The sequence below is a fragment of the Dysidea avara genome, chromosome 3, assembly GCF_963678975.1.
Source record: "Dysidea avara chromosome 3, odDysAvar1.4, whole genome shotgun sequence".
Lineage (NCBI taxonomy): Eukaryota > Metazoa > Porifera > Demospongiae > Dictyoceratida > Dysideidae > Dysidea > Dysidea avara.
In genome coordinates, this window is record NC_089274.1 from 588,263 (window position 1) to 609,001 (window position 20,739).

The 20,739-nt window shown below is 38.1% G+C and overlaps 1 protein-coding gene and 1 long non-coding RNA gene across 6 annotated transcripts; one reads left to right on the forward strand and one right to left on the reverse strand.

The window, feature by feature from the left end:
• Positions 1–859: 859 nt before the first annotated feature.
• On the reverse strand, positions 860–19,456 carry LOC136248658 (cullin-2-like). Of its 5 annotated transcripts, none has more exons than XM_066040430.1 (26): positions 19,041–19,309; positions 16,754–16,856; positions 16,219–16,313; positions 16,062–16,173; positions 15,935–16,017; positions 10,913–10,977; positions 10,821–10,861; positions 10,666–10,776; positions 10,455–10,617; positions 8,373–8,462; positions 8,124–8,158; positions 7,959–8,075; positions 7,844–7,906; positions 5,021–5,101; positions 4,923–4,967; positions 4,789–4,875; positions 4,591–4,737; positions 4,467–4,541; positions 4,344–4,410; positions 3,206–3,311; positions 3,062–3,158; positions 2,773–2,871; positions 1,253–1,306; positions 1,144–1,206; positions 1,038–1,088; positions 860–987 (listed from the first exon to the last, which is right to left on the reverse strand). In XM_066040430.1, exons 1-26 carry the CDS (start codon positions 19,157–19,159, stop codon positions 907–909), a joined length of 2,250 nt encoding a protein of 749 aa, XP_065896502.1. In that variant the 5' UTR covers positions 19,160–19,309; the 3' UTR covers positions 860–906. The 5 variants fall into 5 exon arrangements, with proteins under 5 accessions (XP_065896502.1, XP_065896501.1, XP_065896505.1 ...); XM_066040429.1 differs by having other exon boundaries at positions 16,219–16,316; positions 19,041–19,308; XM_066040433.1 differs by lacking the exons at positions 16,754–16,856; positions 19,041–19,309 and adding an exon at positions 19,408–19,456.
• LOC136248709 (uncharacterized) lies at positions 6,762–8,493 on the forward strand. The gene is made up of 3 exons (XR_010697813.1): positions 6,762–6,901; positions 7,726–8,207; positions 8,253–8,493. It is a non-coding gene; the product is annotated as an uncharacterized lncRNA (long non-coding RNA).
• Positions 19,457–20,739: the final 1,283 nt, after the last annotated feature.

The following is a 20,739-nucleotide window of genomic DNA, read 5'->3' on the forward strand; positions in this document are numbered from 1 at the left end:
TGAGTTAATGACTCTATCCACACACTAGTGACTATATTTAGAAATTCTCTGGAGATGCAGCTGCACATCAAATGCCAGGATTATCTATATCCTTAAAGTTTTAGTGATGCTTGTGCAGGGGACCTCATGCTAATTCTAAAATTTCAACTTAATTTCAGCCAAAATTAGCACCGAAATCATTCTCAAAAAGTCAATTTTTCAAAATTTCTTTATAGACTTTATAGCTACTAACAGCTCAGTAGCTTCCAGCATTGAATTTTCATAAGCATTTACAAATTTAGTAGTCAAAATTGCCACCAAATTCAATCTCAGAATGTTAGCTAATTTTTCAAAATTTCTTAGGGAGCAACCTAGGCCTTTACACTAATTCCGGTTTTTAATTCAGTATATTCCAGTGTTTGAATTATTAATCACTGCTCATGTTTTGGGTGGCTGTCCTAGTTCCTTGAAACAGGGTCGCTTCACATATCGCCATAACCAAGTTCTACACTGTTTGACTGTTGAACTCACTGCCTTAATAGTAACAGACAGGCTTGCTTGGAGTATTGTCTTTAATAATGAATAATGACTCCTGCCTGCATGGAAATCCAAATTTTTGTGGATGAGAAACAAGTAATCAAGTTTGCCTGGCCTATCATGAAAACCAATATTGATCATGATGATAAGTTGATGTGCTGAGGTAGTTAATCGGCAGTAGCCGAGATGATTATAATTGTATGGTATGGTCATCAACATCATGGTGGGTGTTATGATCAACTTTAGATGGACAACACTGTGACTGTTCTATCAGAGTATTATACCATTACAATAACAGTAGGGTAGGGTGGTAACACACTTATACACTGAAGATTTGGTACAGTCAACAATTGATACACAACTGATAGTTCAATAATCCAATAGATACAATCAGGCAAGGTAATGATACTCATTAAGTGTTCCGTCACTTCGGCTGATGTATTGCTTGTCAATTAGAGCTTCTATTACACTCTGTTGGAGTGGATTGAACAGATTAAAATGCTTCATAAAACACATCTAACCTTGATCATAGCAATACTAGGACTAAAGTGCAGTGCAGTCATTTTTATAACCTATGAAATCATGCAGCAGCTATGATGTCATAAATGGGTGTGGCTGAGGACACACCTCCTGGACTAGAAGATTGTGTTGTAGTACTTTCCTAGCTTTCATCACTCGGACAATTGATGCCTGCAAAATAACCAATCATAGCAGGTCTAACAGTGGGAGGGGCTACCTGCAAGAACAACTTCCTGTCTGCATCCACAATATTCTGTGTCTGCTCCAACTCCTAATACAATATGACATCATTACTGTACAGCCACACCCACTGAGAAGGGGTTCCTAATAGAACACTCACACACTGACTTGCTGGATAAAAAGTCAGTTAACTACATCCCACTATATGGACCCATTAGGCCCAGTATAGCTGCAGGTAGTGACAATATTGACATGTATGTGGTCCCAGGCCACTTGTTAGCCATCTTGACAAGGAAGGAAGATGATGAGGTCAGTATAGCAAGACCTGCAGATGGTCTAAAAGGCAAAGTCTAAGCTAGGGAGAGAGATGTGAAATCAAAGGTGGTAGCCTGCAATGATGTTAATGCCAATCATTTTTAATAATCACAATTGGTATTAATATCATTGCAGGCATTTCACCCTTTTCACCCTGGCTTTTTGGGGTACACCTTTTTTCACAGCTTGGCTGTTCTGGTTAGATAATCACTTTTTTTGTAATTGCATATACCAAAGCTGAAAGGCCAGCTTTAATTATCTTTTTCTTTACTACAGGAAGAAAATAAAGATGTACATTTGACTATGTGCATATATTTAAACAGTGTTTTGTATGTATATAATTATGTACATGCTATTATTCAACTGTCTACAACTTGTAATGTAACTGAACTCTTTACGGATGATTTATTTGAAGCTAAACTCTTTACAGGGTATCTTGTTTTGTAGTTGAATTCTTTACAGGGAAACTTACTTGTGGCCAAACTCTCTACACGATGATTTTCTACATACTGAATGTTCTAATAGGGTGACTGCACTATTGAACTAGCTTGATCATTTGTTAGTTGGTTTCTATATCTTACAAAATCTTCTTCTAAACCACGTACCGAAAGGTTATTCTCTATTCACTGATTTTCAGTTCATTTCTATAAGCAGTTTGCCTAGTAGGCATGGCAACTTTCTACTAACAAAACTCTATCTCATGATTGTTACACACTGTTGGTTTTTGTATTGTATCTTCGTGGTCTTAATCGTGATTTCTTTCAAACAACAAAAGGTACTTCTACGATAGTTACCCTAACTACAAACCAAATTTCAACTAATTCCTTAAAGTATTATACCCTGTAAGCGTGACAGATCTTATTGTATGCAAATAATTGATTAAGGGATCAACGGGCTACATGTGTGAAAAATGTGCTTTCTTCCTGGCTTCTTGGGCTGCATAACACACTACCATATGTCTTGATAATGAAGCCAGTTACAGCAATGACATCATCATTATTATTATTATACTTTCTGATATATGAAGTGTTGCCAGCAGTGACATCAGCCCCTTCTTTTGCTATATCTGTCAACAGACCAACTTGTAAAAATGGCTAGTTTGCAGTCAGCCAGTTGTATGCCTCTTATAGAGCAGTGCTTATAAGTGTGGGGTGTGCCTTAGTGTGGGGGTGTGTGCCTTAGTGTGGGGGTCTACCTCAGTGTTCATATGTGATATTACAGAATGGAGCCACACCTCCTTACCTGGCAGGTTTCATGACTATCAAAAGTTGTGATCTTGAATTTTGTCCTCTTGTTGGAGTAGTTCATGTTGAGGTTGAGTTGTGAAGAGGAGGACAATGACTGAGGGAACACCAAGTTAACATACAACATGATACATGGACACCTCTCTGACCAACTCGTCAATAATGAGGTTTTCCTCTGTCAGAGGTTGACAAAGTCAAACCCTATATGGAGGTTTCCTCTATTGTGTCAAGTGAAGAGTTGTTAGGTTTAACTGTGCATACTAAATGCTATATACACAGACACACACCTCTCCGTCAATCAGACTCAACAGTTTGTTATCAACCAATAACTGGACTATTCTGATCAGCTCCGCCTCTTCAAGGTTGGTGTGCTCCATTAGGAAACTAGTAGGTGTGGCTAACAACACTTTATAATGACATACGGTGGGCACCTTATAGAATGACAGGTGGAGGTGTTGAATGCCAATAGGATGGACATGTGATGAGCTGATACACACAACGTGTATGGTTTCTCTAGATATGTTATCCTCAGCTCACCTGATGCCATTATGTCACATTACATAACATGATGTCACATTACATAACATGATGTCACATTACACTCATATATAACAGGGTATATTGATTGATTCACTGAAATTATATAGGTAGCTGCAAAGTGCTATTAGATGTAATATAGTCAGTGACAGCTAGAGGATATATATTTTGGCAGGGGCTATAGCCTCCTCTCCACTGCCCTGCACATTGTACAGTATCAATGTCAGCAAGAGTAAATAATTATTTACTCTTGATGTCAGCAATTGATGTAAATCAGGGACACTTCATTTATGCCTCTTTAAGATCTGCTTGCAGATAGACCATTAGTACAGCTAGTATATCATTGATAGCATAGGTGGTGGTGGCCCCCCACTTTTATGGGACAATGTTTGCAAGAAAAGATCTAATAGAACAATCAATTCTAGATACTCTAATAGAGCAGTCACAGTACTCAGAGAAGCAGTGTAGCAAGCTACTTAGCTACGTATGTGTAGTTATAAATAAGGAGATATAATTGGTGGAGGGTAGCTATTGTCAGCAGGCTGTTACCTTTTTTTTTTGGTCTTCAACTTACAGCTGGCCTGGCCCCCTCACTCTTTGGCCTGCTCCACCACCGGACTGATAGTGAGGGATACAGGATTTGGTGGTGGATCACTATCACATGAGGAGATAAGGGAACACAGAAAGGTAGGAAATCTTCATTAGAAGCTGTGTTTACTTTATACTCAAGTTTGGCAAAACTAATGAAGCAACTGGTCTGATCAATTACTCTAATACAACACACACCAGCTATCACTCTGTGTCAGATGTGTGGGTAACTGATAGGTTGGTTATTTCCTTATGATGAGGTTGGGTGCAACAATCTCTTGTATCATCAACAATCATTGGAGAGGTAACTATACCTGCTAAGTGTTGATATCCAGTACTCACTGATGATACAAGAGATTGTTATAGTATTCTTCTAGTTTGCTATTAATACTGTACTACAAAGGATAGCAAACAACGTGCCTTATTTGGTCATGGATTGCTTACCTGATGACACTCCCATGACCCATGTGAGACTCTTACCACTAAACTGTCCCTCGTAGAACTTCTCAAACTAGACGACACACACACACAGACATACTAACATCTTAAAGACACTATACGACTTACAATCTGTAGTGGCATGGTCAACTCGGTTGCCATAGGGATGGGTTGATTAGCTGATGTTAGTGGCCATGAGCCTGACTATAAGTGATCAACTGTCAGAGCCTCTAGTAATTATTATCACTCTTACTTGAAGTACTAATGCTGAAAATGCAATGTCTAGTTTAGAGTCGGTGCTCTTAAGATGTGTATTAAATTTCTCCATAATATCAGCACTGAGGCTTATATCCAGTATCATCCGCTGTAGTCTGCAAATATACTGACACCCACACACTGACTACAGGAAGTAGGAAGTGATGTCACACAGGAAGTAATAATATAGCCACACCCTTAATCGTTGGATCATGTTTTCTTCAGCTTCATTGGAATGAGACAAGCCATAGACAAGTCGTTTAGCTAGGGCTTTACTGTAACACTGCAAAAGAAACTAAGAACTACCTGAATGCTAGCCACAGTGATTACCTTTTGAAACATATCCTTATCATCAATAAATTTAAATACAAAAATCTAGAAACAGAAAATTAATGACTGTTGTTACTATGGAAACCTTTATTACTAACAGCATCATTCAGCCAATTCCCATCTGGATCATGTGAGCTCCGTACACCCTTTCTGAAGGCGTGGTCACAATACCTCGATAACTACATTAAGTGGATCACATGGGCAGTAGTGTTTTTCTAGTACAGGTACAATGTTCTAGTACAGTTCTAGTTTAGTTGCCAGAAATATTTCAAGTTTGTATTAGTTCTAGTATTCATGGCTGAAACAATTTTATAGTAGCTAGTGTTAGTTATAGTACAGTACTGATGCTAAGAATATATACTTTGTCATAAATTATTGCTTTTACAAAAAAATTGATCACTAGCTAAATAGGTGTAATGAATTATCATCCTAAACCACTTTGAGAAGTAGAACTTAATCAAAGATTTAAAAAACATCCTACCTAAACAATATATCTCTTATTTCTACATAAGAAGATTTCTTTTTCAAAGTTTTGTCTGTTGCACAATTTTGTTTCTCCCTTGTCACCTCTCCCTTGTCACCTCTCCCTTGTCACCTCTCCACTAGAAGAAATTATTGTTTACACCAGAGTAGTGGTTGCTACAATGTCACAAGCCACTCGAGATAGTATTGGAAACTTGTTTGTTCTTAACAAAAGGTTATATCATGCATCTCAAAGTCAGGCTTTAATATGCCAGATAGCAAGCTCAATAATCAGGCTCCTGCTAAATCTCACACAACAGTTGCAGTACTAAAAGTATTAGTTTAGGTCTTAGTATTGGTACTATAAAGCTACTAATTTTAGTTTAGTTCTTGTTCAAAACCTTAAAACAATACTTATCTAGTATAGTTCGAGTTTTTAAAATAGATTGTAATGGAATTATAGTTTAGTTCTAGTTCCTAGAACTAAAAAGAAAAGGCTGTACTAAAACTACTTTAGTTCTAATTCTAGTATACTAGAAAACACTAATGAGCAGTCACACAATAACATACAATCATGAGACAATGTCAAGTCATTTAGTTGTGGATCAGTTATATAACCTACTGCAGAAAATTTGTGAGTTATAAATTATGATTTTTTTCTAATTTACTTTTCAAAAATGTACATTGGCCATGATTTGTGAATACATTTAGGGCCCCTTAGTAATAAATAACACTGTAGAGAGAAGAAAACCAAGCTAGTACGGATTACAGCAGTGTTTGAGGAATAAATTTTCTTTAAAGGATCACACTTCTAAACAGCTATTGAGCCATGGCAATGATTTGATTACACTTACTTCAGTAACCCCACCCCCATTAATCCTATTCATATTTCTGGTACTAGAAATAAATTGTATGGACACTTACTAATGGTGTGGTGACTGAGAACTGAAGGGAATTGCTGGTATTGCATCATGGATAGTTATATTCCCAATGGATTTAGTTAAGTCACGTATTCAAGATGATGGAATTGATGGCAAGAAATTGTATTTTTTTAAAGTATTAATTTAACAACTGAAGCAGGAAGAATTCAAGTGATGAAAAGTTGAATGATGGTATTACAGCATAGCTCCGTGGGGAAATCCTTACATTGGCATGTTACTGGTGTAACAATTATTTCCAGTAAGGTTTTCCCACCAAGCCATGCTGTAATACCATCATTCATTGCTTGTTTCACTACTTTTTATCACTCAGATCCCTTAAATTAATAATCTTTAAATATACTAGTTTGTTCTATTAGGGTGACTGCTGTATTAGAGTATCAAGTCAGCCTCTATATAAAGCCCACCAAGTTCAAGACACTATTCCTTAAAGGGGTGTGGTCATCATGTTCGAGTAAATAAACTGATAAGAGGTGAGGTCAATTGTTGTTAATCAACCAAGATTGTTAGTTTGGGCAATTTTTTTACATTCTATATCCAGGTGTTTTCTTGTTTAAGATGTAATATTATTCCATAAAGGTGATTTCATCGTGCAAGATGTTTCTAAGATGATTTTTAAACATTTGTTTTATGGACAATCCCTAGTACTACTGTACTGTTTTCACTACTGGAAATCATGCTGTTATCACGGCATCCCTATGATCTCCTTGAACGTACCCATGAAAGTTGCAATTAGTGTGTTTCATGGGTATAATTATATGATATACATGGAGTAATGTCACATGAACCAGTAACTTTTCATGAGTTTGCAAGCATGAAAAACTTGTGAGGTCACAACTTGGTATATAATTCACACAGGTTGATGTGACATCACAGGTTTGATAGATGTGACATCACAGGTTTGATAGATGTGACATCACAGGTATATCATGGGTGCATACATTACTTCATTACCCATGAAAACACCAATTACAACTTTCATTCAGGGCCGGGATATGCATCTAACCCTAACTCTCTACTTGAAATGTTGTATGAGTATAATATGGTATATGTAAGTTGTACAATTCACAAGAATTAGATTTCAGACTATACCGTGATTATACCTTAAGTAGTGGCAGGTCAGACAACAATGACTTAATCGTTTATTGTGTGACTGCACTATTGGTCTACCCCTTCACTGTAACGTACAGTGTACCCCTTCACTGTAACCTACAGTGTACCCCTTCACTGTAACCTACAGTGTACCCCTTCAATGTAACCTACAGTGTACCCCTTCAATGTAACCTACAGTGTACCCCTTCAATGTAACCTACAGTGTACCCCTTCAATGTAACCTACAGTGTACCCCTTCAACGTAACCTACAGTGTACCCCTTCAATGTAACCTATACTCTTTCACTGTAGCCTACCCTTCACCTGCTCCTGCACTACTACAATAAATACCACTAGATTAACAGTTAATGGATCATGTGATGGTTCTAAACCTGCTAGGACCATGAAACACAAGTGATATAACACTCACAATGAAGGGAGCTCGAGGTGGTTGAGTGGGAGATAACCTTAAGTTGACAAACGCTCGACATGCCTAGAGAAAAATTACAACCAATGAAAAGTTGCCAATTATCAGCCACACCCACCCGATCAAGAGCTGTTTGGAAGAAGCAATGTCCCCCAAACTCCTTATTCACCATAACAAGATAATGACTGTGTATGGTGAGAACACTGGACACAAAGTTAGCACTGACATCTTGTGACTGTGTAGGGAGGTGTGTCCATGGTGAGCATTATCAGGAACTTGTTACCTTGTTGTCTAGACAACTGATCACAGCCGCTATGCCTAAAGAAAAAAGTGCACTAAATAAGGTGTGGAAGGAGACAAACAACTGGTAATAGAACAAATTTAAATTGTGAACTTTTGAGTTGGCATGCAGGGTAAGGCAGACTACAAGGAATATGTATAGGGTCATGATGATCTACTGCTACTAGTTGTCAGAGGTGTGTACGGAACAAGTATTAAACATGCTGATAACTCTAATACATACACACCATACCTTTGCTTTTCACATGTTCTTCAAATGCAGTCACGAGAGGATCAAGAGCTCTCTGATCATGATGTAACAGTTGATACAGGTTGGTGAGGTCTGTTAGCATAACATAAGGTTGGTGAGGTCTGCTAGCATAACATACCCTAATACCATATATAGTAATATAGTTTATAATGAGATTAAATGGATAAACGTTTTGGTAAATACAGCTAATAATTACCAAACTGTCATCATGGACATTTTATAACAGAGATATCATTTTTACAATCTTAATGCAAATTGTTCTATAATTCCAATATGTTTATAGGATACATTAAAATTACATGAACATTGCTAATTTACAGAATAATATTTTTTTGTGAATCTAGAAAAGTGGAACAATTTTTTTTGTTTTTAATTCAAAATTTTTCCCAGAGATTTTGGTTGAAACACAATTACCTTGTAAATTAATTAATTATTTCATCCTCCTACCATACCTCTTACCACACCAACAAACACTACTAGTGGCTGGATGTAGTAACATGTTGTAGTAACATGTTGATCATAGCAATAAATGTCAGCAGTATGCAAACTGCATGTAACTACCAACCCTCAGCAACACTTTACCTTTCAGAGATACTCTAATAGAGCAGTCAAAGCTGTTGTCCTACAGTTTGCTTGATTTATTTCACACATTATAATTGTTAATCTCAGAGCTGGTACATGCTACCAGATTCCTTAATCTTAGTTTAATTATGTAGTGCAATTAAAAATAAATAAATAAGTGGCCGGTGGTGACTAACTGAATTATATTCCAGACAAGTGCTACATAATTTGTGCAAATATTCTGACTCCTTGTAGCTTCTTTTCTTGGGTCCTTCCCCCCCCCCCCCCCCCCCCCACACACACACACACAACTTTGGACAGTCCTCCTGCAGTCACTGCTCCTGCTCCAGGAGGACTTGACTAGCATCCCAGTGCTGGTTCACTGGGTGGCAGTAGCTGTTTTTGCTTGGCTGCTGGAGGCTGTGTGTGCATGTATGTGCACCACTACCACCTGTCCTTGCTAATGACAGTATAAAGAGTGATTACATCCTTTAGACTGCATCTTCTCAGGATGGCTGGCTTCAAGTTCAAGTGTGTGTGTGTGTGTGTGTGTGCATATGTGAGTGCGAGATGACTCCAATGCTGCTAAGCAAAACAAGTAATGTTGGGCCTTTGTAGAGGCCTTTGCTTAATAACCACCAGGCACCCATTGATGAAGTTGATGTTACAGCTGAGCGGGCTGCTTCCCCAGTTGACACAAGGTCTCGAAGCAATGTGAGTAAAGTTTCTTACTCAAGGAAACAATAACAACACCAATTTTGCATAACCAAGCATCAATCCTGGAACTTTTTGATTACCAGGTAGCGACTTGGCTATGCTGCCTCACACACACGTACGCTCACACACACTACACTACACACACTACACTACACACACCAGAGGAGGTCGGCAGCGATTAAGCACCTTTAGAAATTAATTACGCAAAAGTCAATATTTTGGGATGAAATAAAATGTGTGGAATATGTAACGAAGTGTGGTATCATTGTGCTGTTCACAAGAATATACCCGGTTAGTGCTAGAAGAGACATGTCAAATAGAGTTATATAATTTTCACCTCAAAATCTAGGATCTTTTACAAAACAAACTACATTACCTTAGTGCTTATACAAAGCGCAATCCACATATCGAACAACCCCCTGTCACCCCCACCGTTTGCTAGTTTTTGCACTGCAACTATTAATGCTCCTGTGAAATTTCAAGCCAAAATATGTATTTAAAGTAAATCGCTGTCAACTTCCTCTGCACACGCACACAGGCACGCACGCACTCACACTCACACACTACACACACCACACACACTACACACACACACTACACACACTACACACACTACACACACACACACACACACACACACACACACACACACACACACACACACACACACACACACACACACACACACACACACACACACTACAACACACACACACACACACACAACAACACACTACAACACACACACACACACAACAACACACACACACACAGAGGGTAGCTCACCACTGCTCATTTCATTACACACAATGTTATTAATGCCGGAGTGTAGGTACTCAAGTTGATCAGCTACCAGTCGTTGCTCACACATGGCAGCTAGTTTAGTTCTTGTTGATGAATGGAACACATGATTGTATCGCTCCGTCATCTCATTGAGCTTGATGGCAGCCTAGTGGGCCACACTATCACTATGGTGATGACACAAGAGAGGAATTACCTTCAGTAAATAGCTAGAGTAATTATCTTGTGCAAGAAGATTTGCAGCATATTGTTGACAGTGGGCACTAATTAGATGTAGTAATGGAACTTCCATGTTGTCTTGATAGAGCTACACCTATTTGTTATAATATGTTCTAATATATTAGAATATACCTGTAATGGTGATGACTGCTTTTGTGCTTCTTCCATCTTAACTATGGTATGGAATTTGTGAGAGTTATAGCAACAGCCAATCATATTTATACCTAATGAATTCTGTAGTTTCATCACCAGATGCAGGCTACTGTCATGTTCGTTGTTGCTCCATTGTCTGTCAGGGGGTGGAGGATACATCAAATTATTTTCTACCCTTGATCAACTGAAACATATTGTCCAATGAAGTCATGATGTTTTACAATAGGATAAATGTAGCAATATTCCTGGATTAATTCCCAGGCTATATAGCTCTTCAGACACAACATTCTCACTACAAGTTGTAGTGGGTCTATTCAGATAACCAGTAATTGTTACAAAAAAGACACAGAGGCCATTCAGGCCAGGCCTTGGGACCAAGAAAAGTTTTGACTGCAGATGAGGGTCCAGTTAACCAATCAATAGTGTGCGATGTGGCCAAGTGTTCAGGTGTGTGACAGACAAGTGTGTATTTTACAGGAAACAATTAATGCTATTTTCACACCTTTGTACCTCAGTAGTGGCTAAACAAAAAATTTTCTGTGAAAAATCTCTCAGGGTGGGATATCTTCTGGTTCCTAAATTGAGCTACATCGATCCAGTGAACAATGAGATACAAAGTTCATCTTATTAATTGTCTTCATCTGCTGTTAATTTTCTTTTCACACTACTTATAAAAATTGACATAACTCATTCAAATTTGGAGAGCATAAACAGCATATAAACAACATAATATAGCACATTTGTGTACAAATTGGTAGAAGTGGAGCAAAGTTGTGAGTGATTTCCAAAATTGCGATTTTTTTGTTACGCCTGCAGGGTAAACTACAGATAGAAACATCAGTGTGCAGATAGGACCTTTGGTGCATGGTTTGAAAGGGGCAATGTTGGGCAAGTTACTTTTTAAAGTAACCAGTGACATATTACTTGCAACTGAACTATTTAGTTACAGTTACATATTACCCATAAAATAAAGTAACTATAATAATATTACATATTATATTACTTTGTGTCCACAGCCTTAAGTTGTCATGTGTGAAACTACCACTTTATCACGTGACATGATTGCGTTGTTGGACAATGTGCAAATCTTGGTTATAAGTATGAAGCTGGTGAATAAGCTTCATTCAGTAGGCTTCATTACTTTGTTGCGGTTAGGCGTTACTCAGTGGATTATTAACGGGATTAGTAACTTCGTTACTTGTAGTAATAATATTACATAATATTAGATTCACCTTACAGTAACTATATTACTTAGGTAACGAGTTACATTTGTAAGTAAAGTAACTTGAGTTATATTACCTGTTTTTATAGTGTATTTCGTTATATTACTTAGTTACCACAAAAGTAACGTAATGTGTTACTCCCAACACTGAAAAGGATATATATATATATATAATCAAACACGTGAAACCAAGTTACTCTAATAGAATAGTCACTGAGAAGTTAAAAAAACCACCATGCATGAAAAACGTCAAAAAAATTCTTAAAAGTTGTTCAGGGTTCACACAAGAGACTGCCACACCCAAACCCTTTACCACTCTGCCACTGTTGTTAGTTGTTCATCTCACTTAATTTTTACCTTATAAAAATGGAAGTTCTAGTTTAGTTCACCAGAATGTAATTTCATAGATCTATCCATGGAAATTCTAGTGGGTTGTTCTAGAGTATTCTACGTGCACTGTACTAGAAGTGCTCAGAAAATGTGCACTCTTATTAGAGTACTACCACTACCACTACCACTAGCTACCACTACCACTACTACTACTTTGGTTTCATTTAAGAATTACACATGTACATTTGTACAGACACAAATTGTATAACAGGTAAAAATACCTAAGTTACACAAGAAAAATTAATATATCTCATTACAGCAATAGTTCCCAATAATGCTGCCTTCTGAAGATTATCAAAACCCAAGTAATTAAAGAATGGGATCTTCTTCAAATGCTGCCATTGATGTTTTGAAATGACACCTGTGTGGCCGAAAACAATTGGAACAATATCAACTGGTTGTTCATAACAACAGTTCAGTTCTCTAACCAGAGCCTGGTACTTTCTTATCTTCTCTCTCTCTTTCTCCACAACATTAACATCTGCTGGACATGAAACTTCCAGGAGCAGGATATGCTGATCCTGCTTAAGAAATACCACAAAATCAGGTCAGTTACAGGATACTTTAACATCAGTCACCATATCAAAATCCCACAAGATCTTGATCTTATTATTTTCGACCACAGGAAGTGGATGGTGTGTAAACGAGCTATTACTTAATACAGGGAAGTGAAATGACTTACATAAATGAAAGTGAAGCACCTTGGCCACCAAATTGTGTTAGTTAAGATAGCAAGTAGGGGCCAGTATTGAACATCCAGCTAAGACATGCTGAATTGTTTCCTCTTGGTCACCACAGAAGCGACACAACACAGATGGTATGTGAGACCTTATTATTCTAGCTTGGTAAACACGAGTACTAATCACTTGATCTTGAATAGCGAATATTGTACTTTCCAACTCACTGTGCAAAGATCTGTTCAGCCATCTAAAACTCCAATCAATATTCATATCCACAGAGCGGATCCAATTAAAAAACTTTCCATGTAATGGTTTAGCAGACAAACAATCCAACAGTTTCTTCTGCTGAGCAGCAAATATGGCAGCTTTCAGTTGCCCACAGGAGTAACTCAACATATCATCCAGGCCCAGGCTGGAGACAAGCAATGCAGCTCTGGACATGCTAGAGACACGAGATGGCAATTGAGTATCAAGAGTACAACACATCTTCACTAGTACATCTCCAGATGTATTTAGATGGTGGGAGAGCATAATTAGACATAAATTTTCAACACACAGTAAACCTTTTCCACCCAACTTACGAGGGAGGAACAATCGCTCCACAGATGAACGAGGGTGATGACAGTTAGCATTTGTTATCACCTGACGTACCAACCGGTCAAACTGTAAAACTTCAAATTTAGTCCAGCCAACCACTCCAAATCCATACGAGAGTAGAGGTATACAGAAACTATTGGTAGCTTGCACTTTAAATCTTCCATACAACAATGATTTCCACACAATCTTGAGACGTCTACTAAATTCTTCAGTAAGAGATGTCTTAGCTTGTCCACCACCACATTCTTGAAATCCTAGGTACTTGTATGTTTCCCCATAAGACAACTCATGAATTTCATCACTCAAAGTCAGTCACTACAGGGCCTGTAGACACAGGTTTGCCTCTCTTGATAGTCAATTTAGCACACTTCTGAATTCCAAGTCATTCCAATATATCAGATGAATATGTCTCCTGAAATGGTAACTTGCAGTGAATCATCAGTATCATGTATATCATCAACAGTCACATCATCATGTACCAAAGGAGGTATTATTGCTACATCATCATGTAGGTGTTATTGCTACATCATCTTGTATAACAGGAGGTGTTATTGTTATACAATCCTGTATCAATGTTTTGTAAAAAAGTCAGAACGACCAGTACTGGATGTTGTACCACTATTTCCATCACAGTTATATGGCGCTGCATCCACACTTATTGAAGTACATGGCTGAGCTTCACACAACTCAAATTCAGATAATAACTTTGAATGAAGTATAGCACGAGCCTGACAACTTAAGTTATTGCTAGATCGAAAAGTTTTGTCAGGGTTTCTCGAATCCCACAGATTCTTTAAACGTTTCTGGTAGCTTTTTCTAGCAGCCTTAGCTGAGTAGTAGCATTTCATCAACTCTAGGTTCTCCTCACGAGACCAACTGCGCCTCCCACGAACCATAGTGGCAGAAGAACGTTCAGCGTCCAACAGTTTGATGGAAGGGCTTCCACAGGGAAGGGGTAGCAAACCTGCGTTGTCTTTCGCGCTAGACATCCGACAATAAGCAGAGTTTCAATCCAAGTGGGCATCAATTGGAGAACACTACCTCGAAAACTAGGCTAGGTGGCCCAACCACAACGAGATCAGCGAGTAGGAGCTTTCACAAAACAATAGCATCTTAAATCAAGCGGCGAACAAGCCAAAATCACGGAGCGAAAAATCGTCTGATCACGTGACCTACTACCACTGCTACTACTACTACTACCACTACTACTACAAAAATTTTAATAAATAGTCAGGCTTACCAAGCATATGTACATAAGAGTCATGCGATTGAGATACTCTAATAGAACAGTCGTCCTCACTGCGTCTTGTTGTCATGCCTACCAGGTAAACTACTTATGGCTAGTTGAATTTCTTGGTAACTGTCAAGTTCAGTGGAAATCTGTTTAATTATCATCAAATTAATAATTACAGTACCATACATGTATGTACATGTGAAGTTCCGCCACTATAATAATACAAAATTCCAAAATAGTCTTTAAAATCCAGTTCCTGTAAAAAAGGTAGACAAAAGCCAGCAAAGCTAATATCTAATCCAAAACAGCCCAGCTGTAAAAAGGGTGCAGCCTTCCAACAATAAGCCAGTACTGTATGATAGATTTGTTCTCTATAGCAGCAAAAATTATAACTGATTTCACTAAGTAGAAGCCTTCCTTTGATTGTTATGGATGTGGCAGCGTGTTCTGATTTTGTTTAAGGGAGGGGTCATGTCATGTGACCAGTTTATAAGTGCAGCTACAGGTGGCGGCCAAGAAATGGCTACAATTATACTGTCAATTAAAATTATACTGCCAATTAATTCATTACAAATTAAAGTTATATTAAACCCCACCATGAGTAGGATAATACATAGTTATCAATCAAGGCTGAGGTGTTGATAACAGATATCCTATGAGCGCAGGTGTGGTTTAACTGGCTTCTATCCCACATTTTGAAGCACTTGACTTCATAAGAACTACAGTAGTGTATGGTTTCAATTTTGCTGTGCTTGCAGTTTTATGAGATGGCTTCGCGTTCCTAATGAATGTGTAAATCAACTTGTCCTTCATATTTAAGGATCCCAGGGGTTTAACTAGTATATCCTCCTACTTTGATGTAGGGCTTCAATGGGATAGAATGGACATTATCATTGCAGCCAATTCTTGGCTGACACCTTTGATGTCATAACTATATAGATAGATAGTAACACTACAACTAGTTACTCACTTTTTCACCTCATGCAGAGCGGCCTGTACCACACTGGAGATCACATGATCCACCATCTCATCCCTCCACACCTTCATTGCTAACTGTAATGATAAAGTCATCACGTGATGTCATACGACATCATCACCTGGTTTATTTCCATTAGGTGCACACCATCATTTAGCTCCACTGGCTGGATTAGTTCAGTTGCTACTGGCAACAACAAGTGTTCGTGATTGTGTGACTCTCTATTGTAATAACTATAGGGGAGTGAGTTGCTATAGTAATACTATCACCATGACTACCTGTACAAGAAGTTTAGGTACAATGCTCCAATGTCATAATTGTCCCACAGGTTGCCATAGTGATGTAATAGGGACTGTCCCTCACACTGCAGTATCTGCTACAGGACACAGCAAGTAACAACAATCCCTTCCCACAGAGAGGAGAGGCCACACAAGTGACACAATCCCCACCCAATAGTGGATATGGGTCCAAGTAACTTCAATACAAGTATTATTAAGTTACATATCCACTCTAGTTGAATACTCAAGTCTACCTATTAACAATTCACAGAACCACAAGCTGCTTGTTCAACTCTAACAAGAAAATAATTAGTTGTTGAATGAGTTATACCCCAGCAACAAATGTGGTATATATGCTCATGAAATTGTTCTTTTGTTATGTACGTCCAAACTATACAATAATTGAAATACTTATAAAGTACTCTAAAGTACAAGTACATGTAAAGTACAAACTGTACTACTTAGCTCATGTAATTGGACCCATGTCTGGGGTACACATAACAACACAAATGTTATACAATTGGAATTACCATACCGTCCTCAAACTCCTCACGTGATCAGTCAACAGATCACATGTATTGTGGTAGAGCCTCTCGAGATGACAGTCAGGGTAGGAGACACACAATGAATAAATATCTCTGAACAGGTCAAGAAACTCTAGCAGCATAATAGGGGGACCTCGTGATGGGACCACTGTTCTGGACAGGGCTACTCTCCCCCCACAAATTTATTCACCAACAACAACTGGAATGAGTGTATTATGACATGTACAGTAGCTGTGAATATAACCCCCTGAGGCATTTCCTAGATGAATGCATGAACGTTATTGTTATTAGTGCTTTACAGTGACCAGCACTGAAGGTCTGACAGCAACATGTGCTGCAGCCTTAGGATTACCTAACTTAATAAACTGAGGTGTCCTGATTATCAAGGTGTCCAGGTCAGTTTCCTTAGTCAAAATTTCCCGACAGACTGGTAAGCAGTATGCTTCTATATTTCCTCACCAATAATTCAGTAAGGATTTTGGTGTACGGAATCGATCACATAAGTATTCTAAAACACTTTGTCATGTCACTCTCTTCTCCTAAATAGGGTAACCCTAACCCTAACGTGACCAATTTTGATGATGTTTGGTTCCCCTCAGACCAAATTTGGCAATATGGCCACTGATGGTGCACCTTACAAATTGAATCCCACAATAGGACCAATCAACAATAGACTCACCAAATGAGTGTTATGTGTCTAGTTTACACACAAACAAATTATGTTTCATACTAGAACAATGATGGCTGAAGTGTTCAAGTAGTGTTCCAACTAAATAAATGAACAACTTAACACACTAAAATATGTTGTGTGGCAAAAATACTTGTTTCCAATAATTTATATCTAACTAGCTGTAAATCCTGCCTATAACAAGTTACGTTCAAGTGGAGTAAAGTGTGACATCTGTTTTAAAAGTTGTGCTCTATACCTCTGGAATAATTAATAAATCAAAATTTGGTCCACTTGTATTAACTGTACTTAGTAATATTTAAGATATTGACAGTTTAGCCATGCAGGAAACTTGTAAGTAACAATGACCATATTCATATGTGTATACACCTCCACTTTTGTTTTACGGGAGGCTCTTAGCCCCATTCTCTTCTAAGGCCAGATATTCTAATAGAGCAGTCAGTTACTCTAATTTATTTCCAAATTCAATTTCAAAAGGCTAATTATCATGTGGAGGAATACCCCCTAGATATACATGCCAACTATTCACCTATTTGAAAAGTCGTTGCTTCGATCTTATTACAAGAACAGGTTAGTCGGGTAATAAAACGAAGAAAAAAAAACATTTCATACAGCAGGCATGTTAAATTACAAGCCATACACGAGGGGTATAAAGTAAATACATTCATAGCACACTAAAAGTTTTGGCATAGCATTGATTTCCTTCGCTAGGAGGGTGGTGATAAATAGGATTATATAATGTGCTGAGAAGCCTCAAATTTTAGCGTTATGAGATCAAAATTAGAGCAACTAACTGTTTTATTAGTGTCATCGCAATGATTATAGAAATTAAATTCTACAAGTCATATATATTTTTTCTATTTTAATTAAAATTTGCATAAATGTTGAGTCAGTTGGGTCGAACAACTTTTCAAGTAGGGTGTGGCCTAACACACTGTGTAACTTTGCATCAACCAATTCACCACCTTTCTTCTTCTTCACATATTTTTGTTGCTATGTCCTTGGCCATCTTTCAAGTTGATAATAAAACCAAACAAAGAAGTCTGCTCTTCACATACAATCATCACCATTTATCTAAAGATGAAGAAATGTATTGTTATCCCAGGTGATAAGCTCATGATCAGTTCAACGTGAACAGTATAACTCACAGCTCCTTTCAGCCACAAAACTTTTCCACTGAATCCAGCCATTATGCAAATAATTAGCAACTATTTTATTTATTTATTATTACTGGGCAGGCAGTGTTTACTGATTATGCCCAGGGGGGAAAATTACAAGGGGGGAACATATGTACAACTATGGTAACTACCTAGCTATGAAATTTTTCCTCCCAATCCGGCCAGTTGCTCATCTACAAAAATTTTATACCTCAAAAACTGGTACCCACAATCTTCAACACTAACTGGTTTACAAGTGAAGAAGTTCTCCCTGGTGGATGTATTCCTTCATGTTGACTTGAAAGACAAGTCTACAGTTAACATATGGTCAGTTGTGTAGCTAAATATTATATGGTCTACATTGTTAATACAAACACAAGGGTCTCTGAGGGCAAGTTGTCTGAGGGGTCCAGCCCTTCCCTTAAAGGATACGAGAAACAATCGTTCCAATCTTTGTTGGTAACCGGTTGTACAGATACTACATTGTTCACCGTCACTCGTATACGTTGCCAGGTCTCCTCGAAGTCAATCTGTTTAGGCCTAAGAGACATAACTTTCCCTGCTCAGTTAAAGACGCATGAACCACCAGAAAATAGAGGCGCTTAAGGTGGCGCTGAAGTAATCAAATGAAGCCTTACAAGGCTAATAGGACATCATGTTTGTGGCCATGCGCGAAAAAACACGGAAAACTAGTAGAACAAAGCAAAGCGCTTCGAAATATTGAAAGAACCAACTCTATTAGACTGTCAGGCTACTATTGCTGATGCAAGTAACGATATTCACGTACTAACTTCATCACCTTGTCAAAACTCTGGTAACTTAACGGTGAACAACACCAGCTGTCATCGCGTGATTACTGCTTTACGGAGCGCGCCCTGGCCAGTTACACTGTCTTACAATTCGTGAAATAACTCCATTTTTATGTACCATAGATCCTCAAAATATGGCAGAGGCACTGGTGAAGCGTTTCTTTACAGGGCTATGGAAAGATTTTTCGCGATTCGCTGTTGACGGGCGTGATATCACTTGTTGAAAAATGCGGGTTTGCATTTTAACCAGTTTCCACGTTGTACTGTTAAAAAGGATTCCATAGAGTTGTTCTACAAGGTGAGAAACCATAAGAGCCAAGGCGGCTTAGTGCTAGGTTGTTTCTGGGATGAGTTATTTTTAAAATAGGCTCGTAAGTTCAGAGTTTGATAGCCACGACATTAAAGCGGGTGATTTCACGGAACTTGGCATGCTAAGCTACAACATTACAGGCTATCATAAGAACCCTTTAAACGTAGACTACATGGTTCACAAGCGGAGTTCTCCACCACCCTAAAATAGCTAATTAAGCGCGTGGGCTAATATTAATCGTGACAAATGGGCATTGTACGGCTTCACATAATTACTTCAGCGCCACCTGGATGAATTTCATAACTATAGTTGCCCCTAGCAACCTGAATTTTACAATATTTGTAGGGATAAATGTCTAGTAACATCTCCAAATTTTTATAAAGATAACATAAAAAGGTCATGAGATATAACATTTTAAAGTTTGTCATTTTCCCATACATTATCTATGTGATTTCCCAGAAGGGGCAACTGTTACCCCCTCCCATAGATAATGTATGGGAAAACTGCAAACTTTAAAATGTCACATCTCATGACCTATATATGGTATCTTTTTAAAAATTGGAGATGTTACTTTTGACATTCACACCTACAAAATAATGCAAAATTTAGGTTGCTAGGGTCAACAGTTTAAAATTTCTTATTATGAAATTCATCTATTATATGTGCGTTCATAGATAAGACACCCCATAAGGGTGTCTATTATCTATGTTTGCACCATAAACATACTGGTCTCTACTCATCATGTGATAGAATGTCTGATGTGGCCACTCCCTTCGCAAAAGGGACAATGCAACGTATACCATAGATACAGTATACCAACGGTCTCAGACCGTTTTCTGTGTGCGAGTGGGGGAAAGTCCAAGGGCAGCAAGGTCCTTTCCCCCCACCCACACACAAAAGGGAAAAAAGCGGTCTGGCCTTAAAAGACTAGGTGCTAGACTTCTGATTGATTAAAATGGAACTGGTAGCAGTTTGAATTTACAAATTTGATTAATTCCATGTCATCAATAGC

Bases quoted from the DNA above. Each gene is read 5' to 3' on its own strand.
- LOC136248658 (XM_066040429.1), bottom strand. From the start codon at position 19,159: ATGTCTCTTAGGCCTAAACAGATTGACTTCGAGGAGACCTGGCAACGT. The intron at 16,857-19,040 runs GTATCCTTTAAG...TGACCTGTTCAG, and splicing joins GATTGGAACGATTGTTTCTC to AGATATTTATTCATTGTGTG. The intron at 16,317-16,753 runs GTATGGTAATTC...TGTGTCCTGTAG, and splicing joins ACGTGAGGAGTTTGAGGACG to CAGATACTGCAGTGTGAGGG.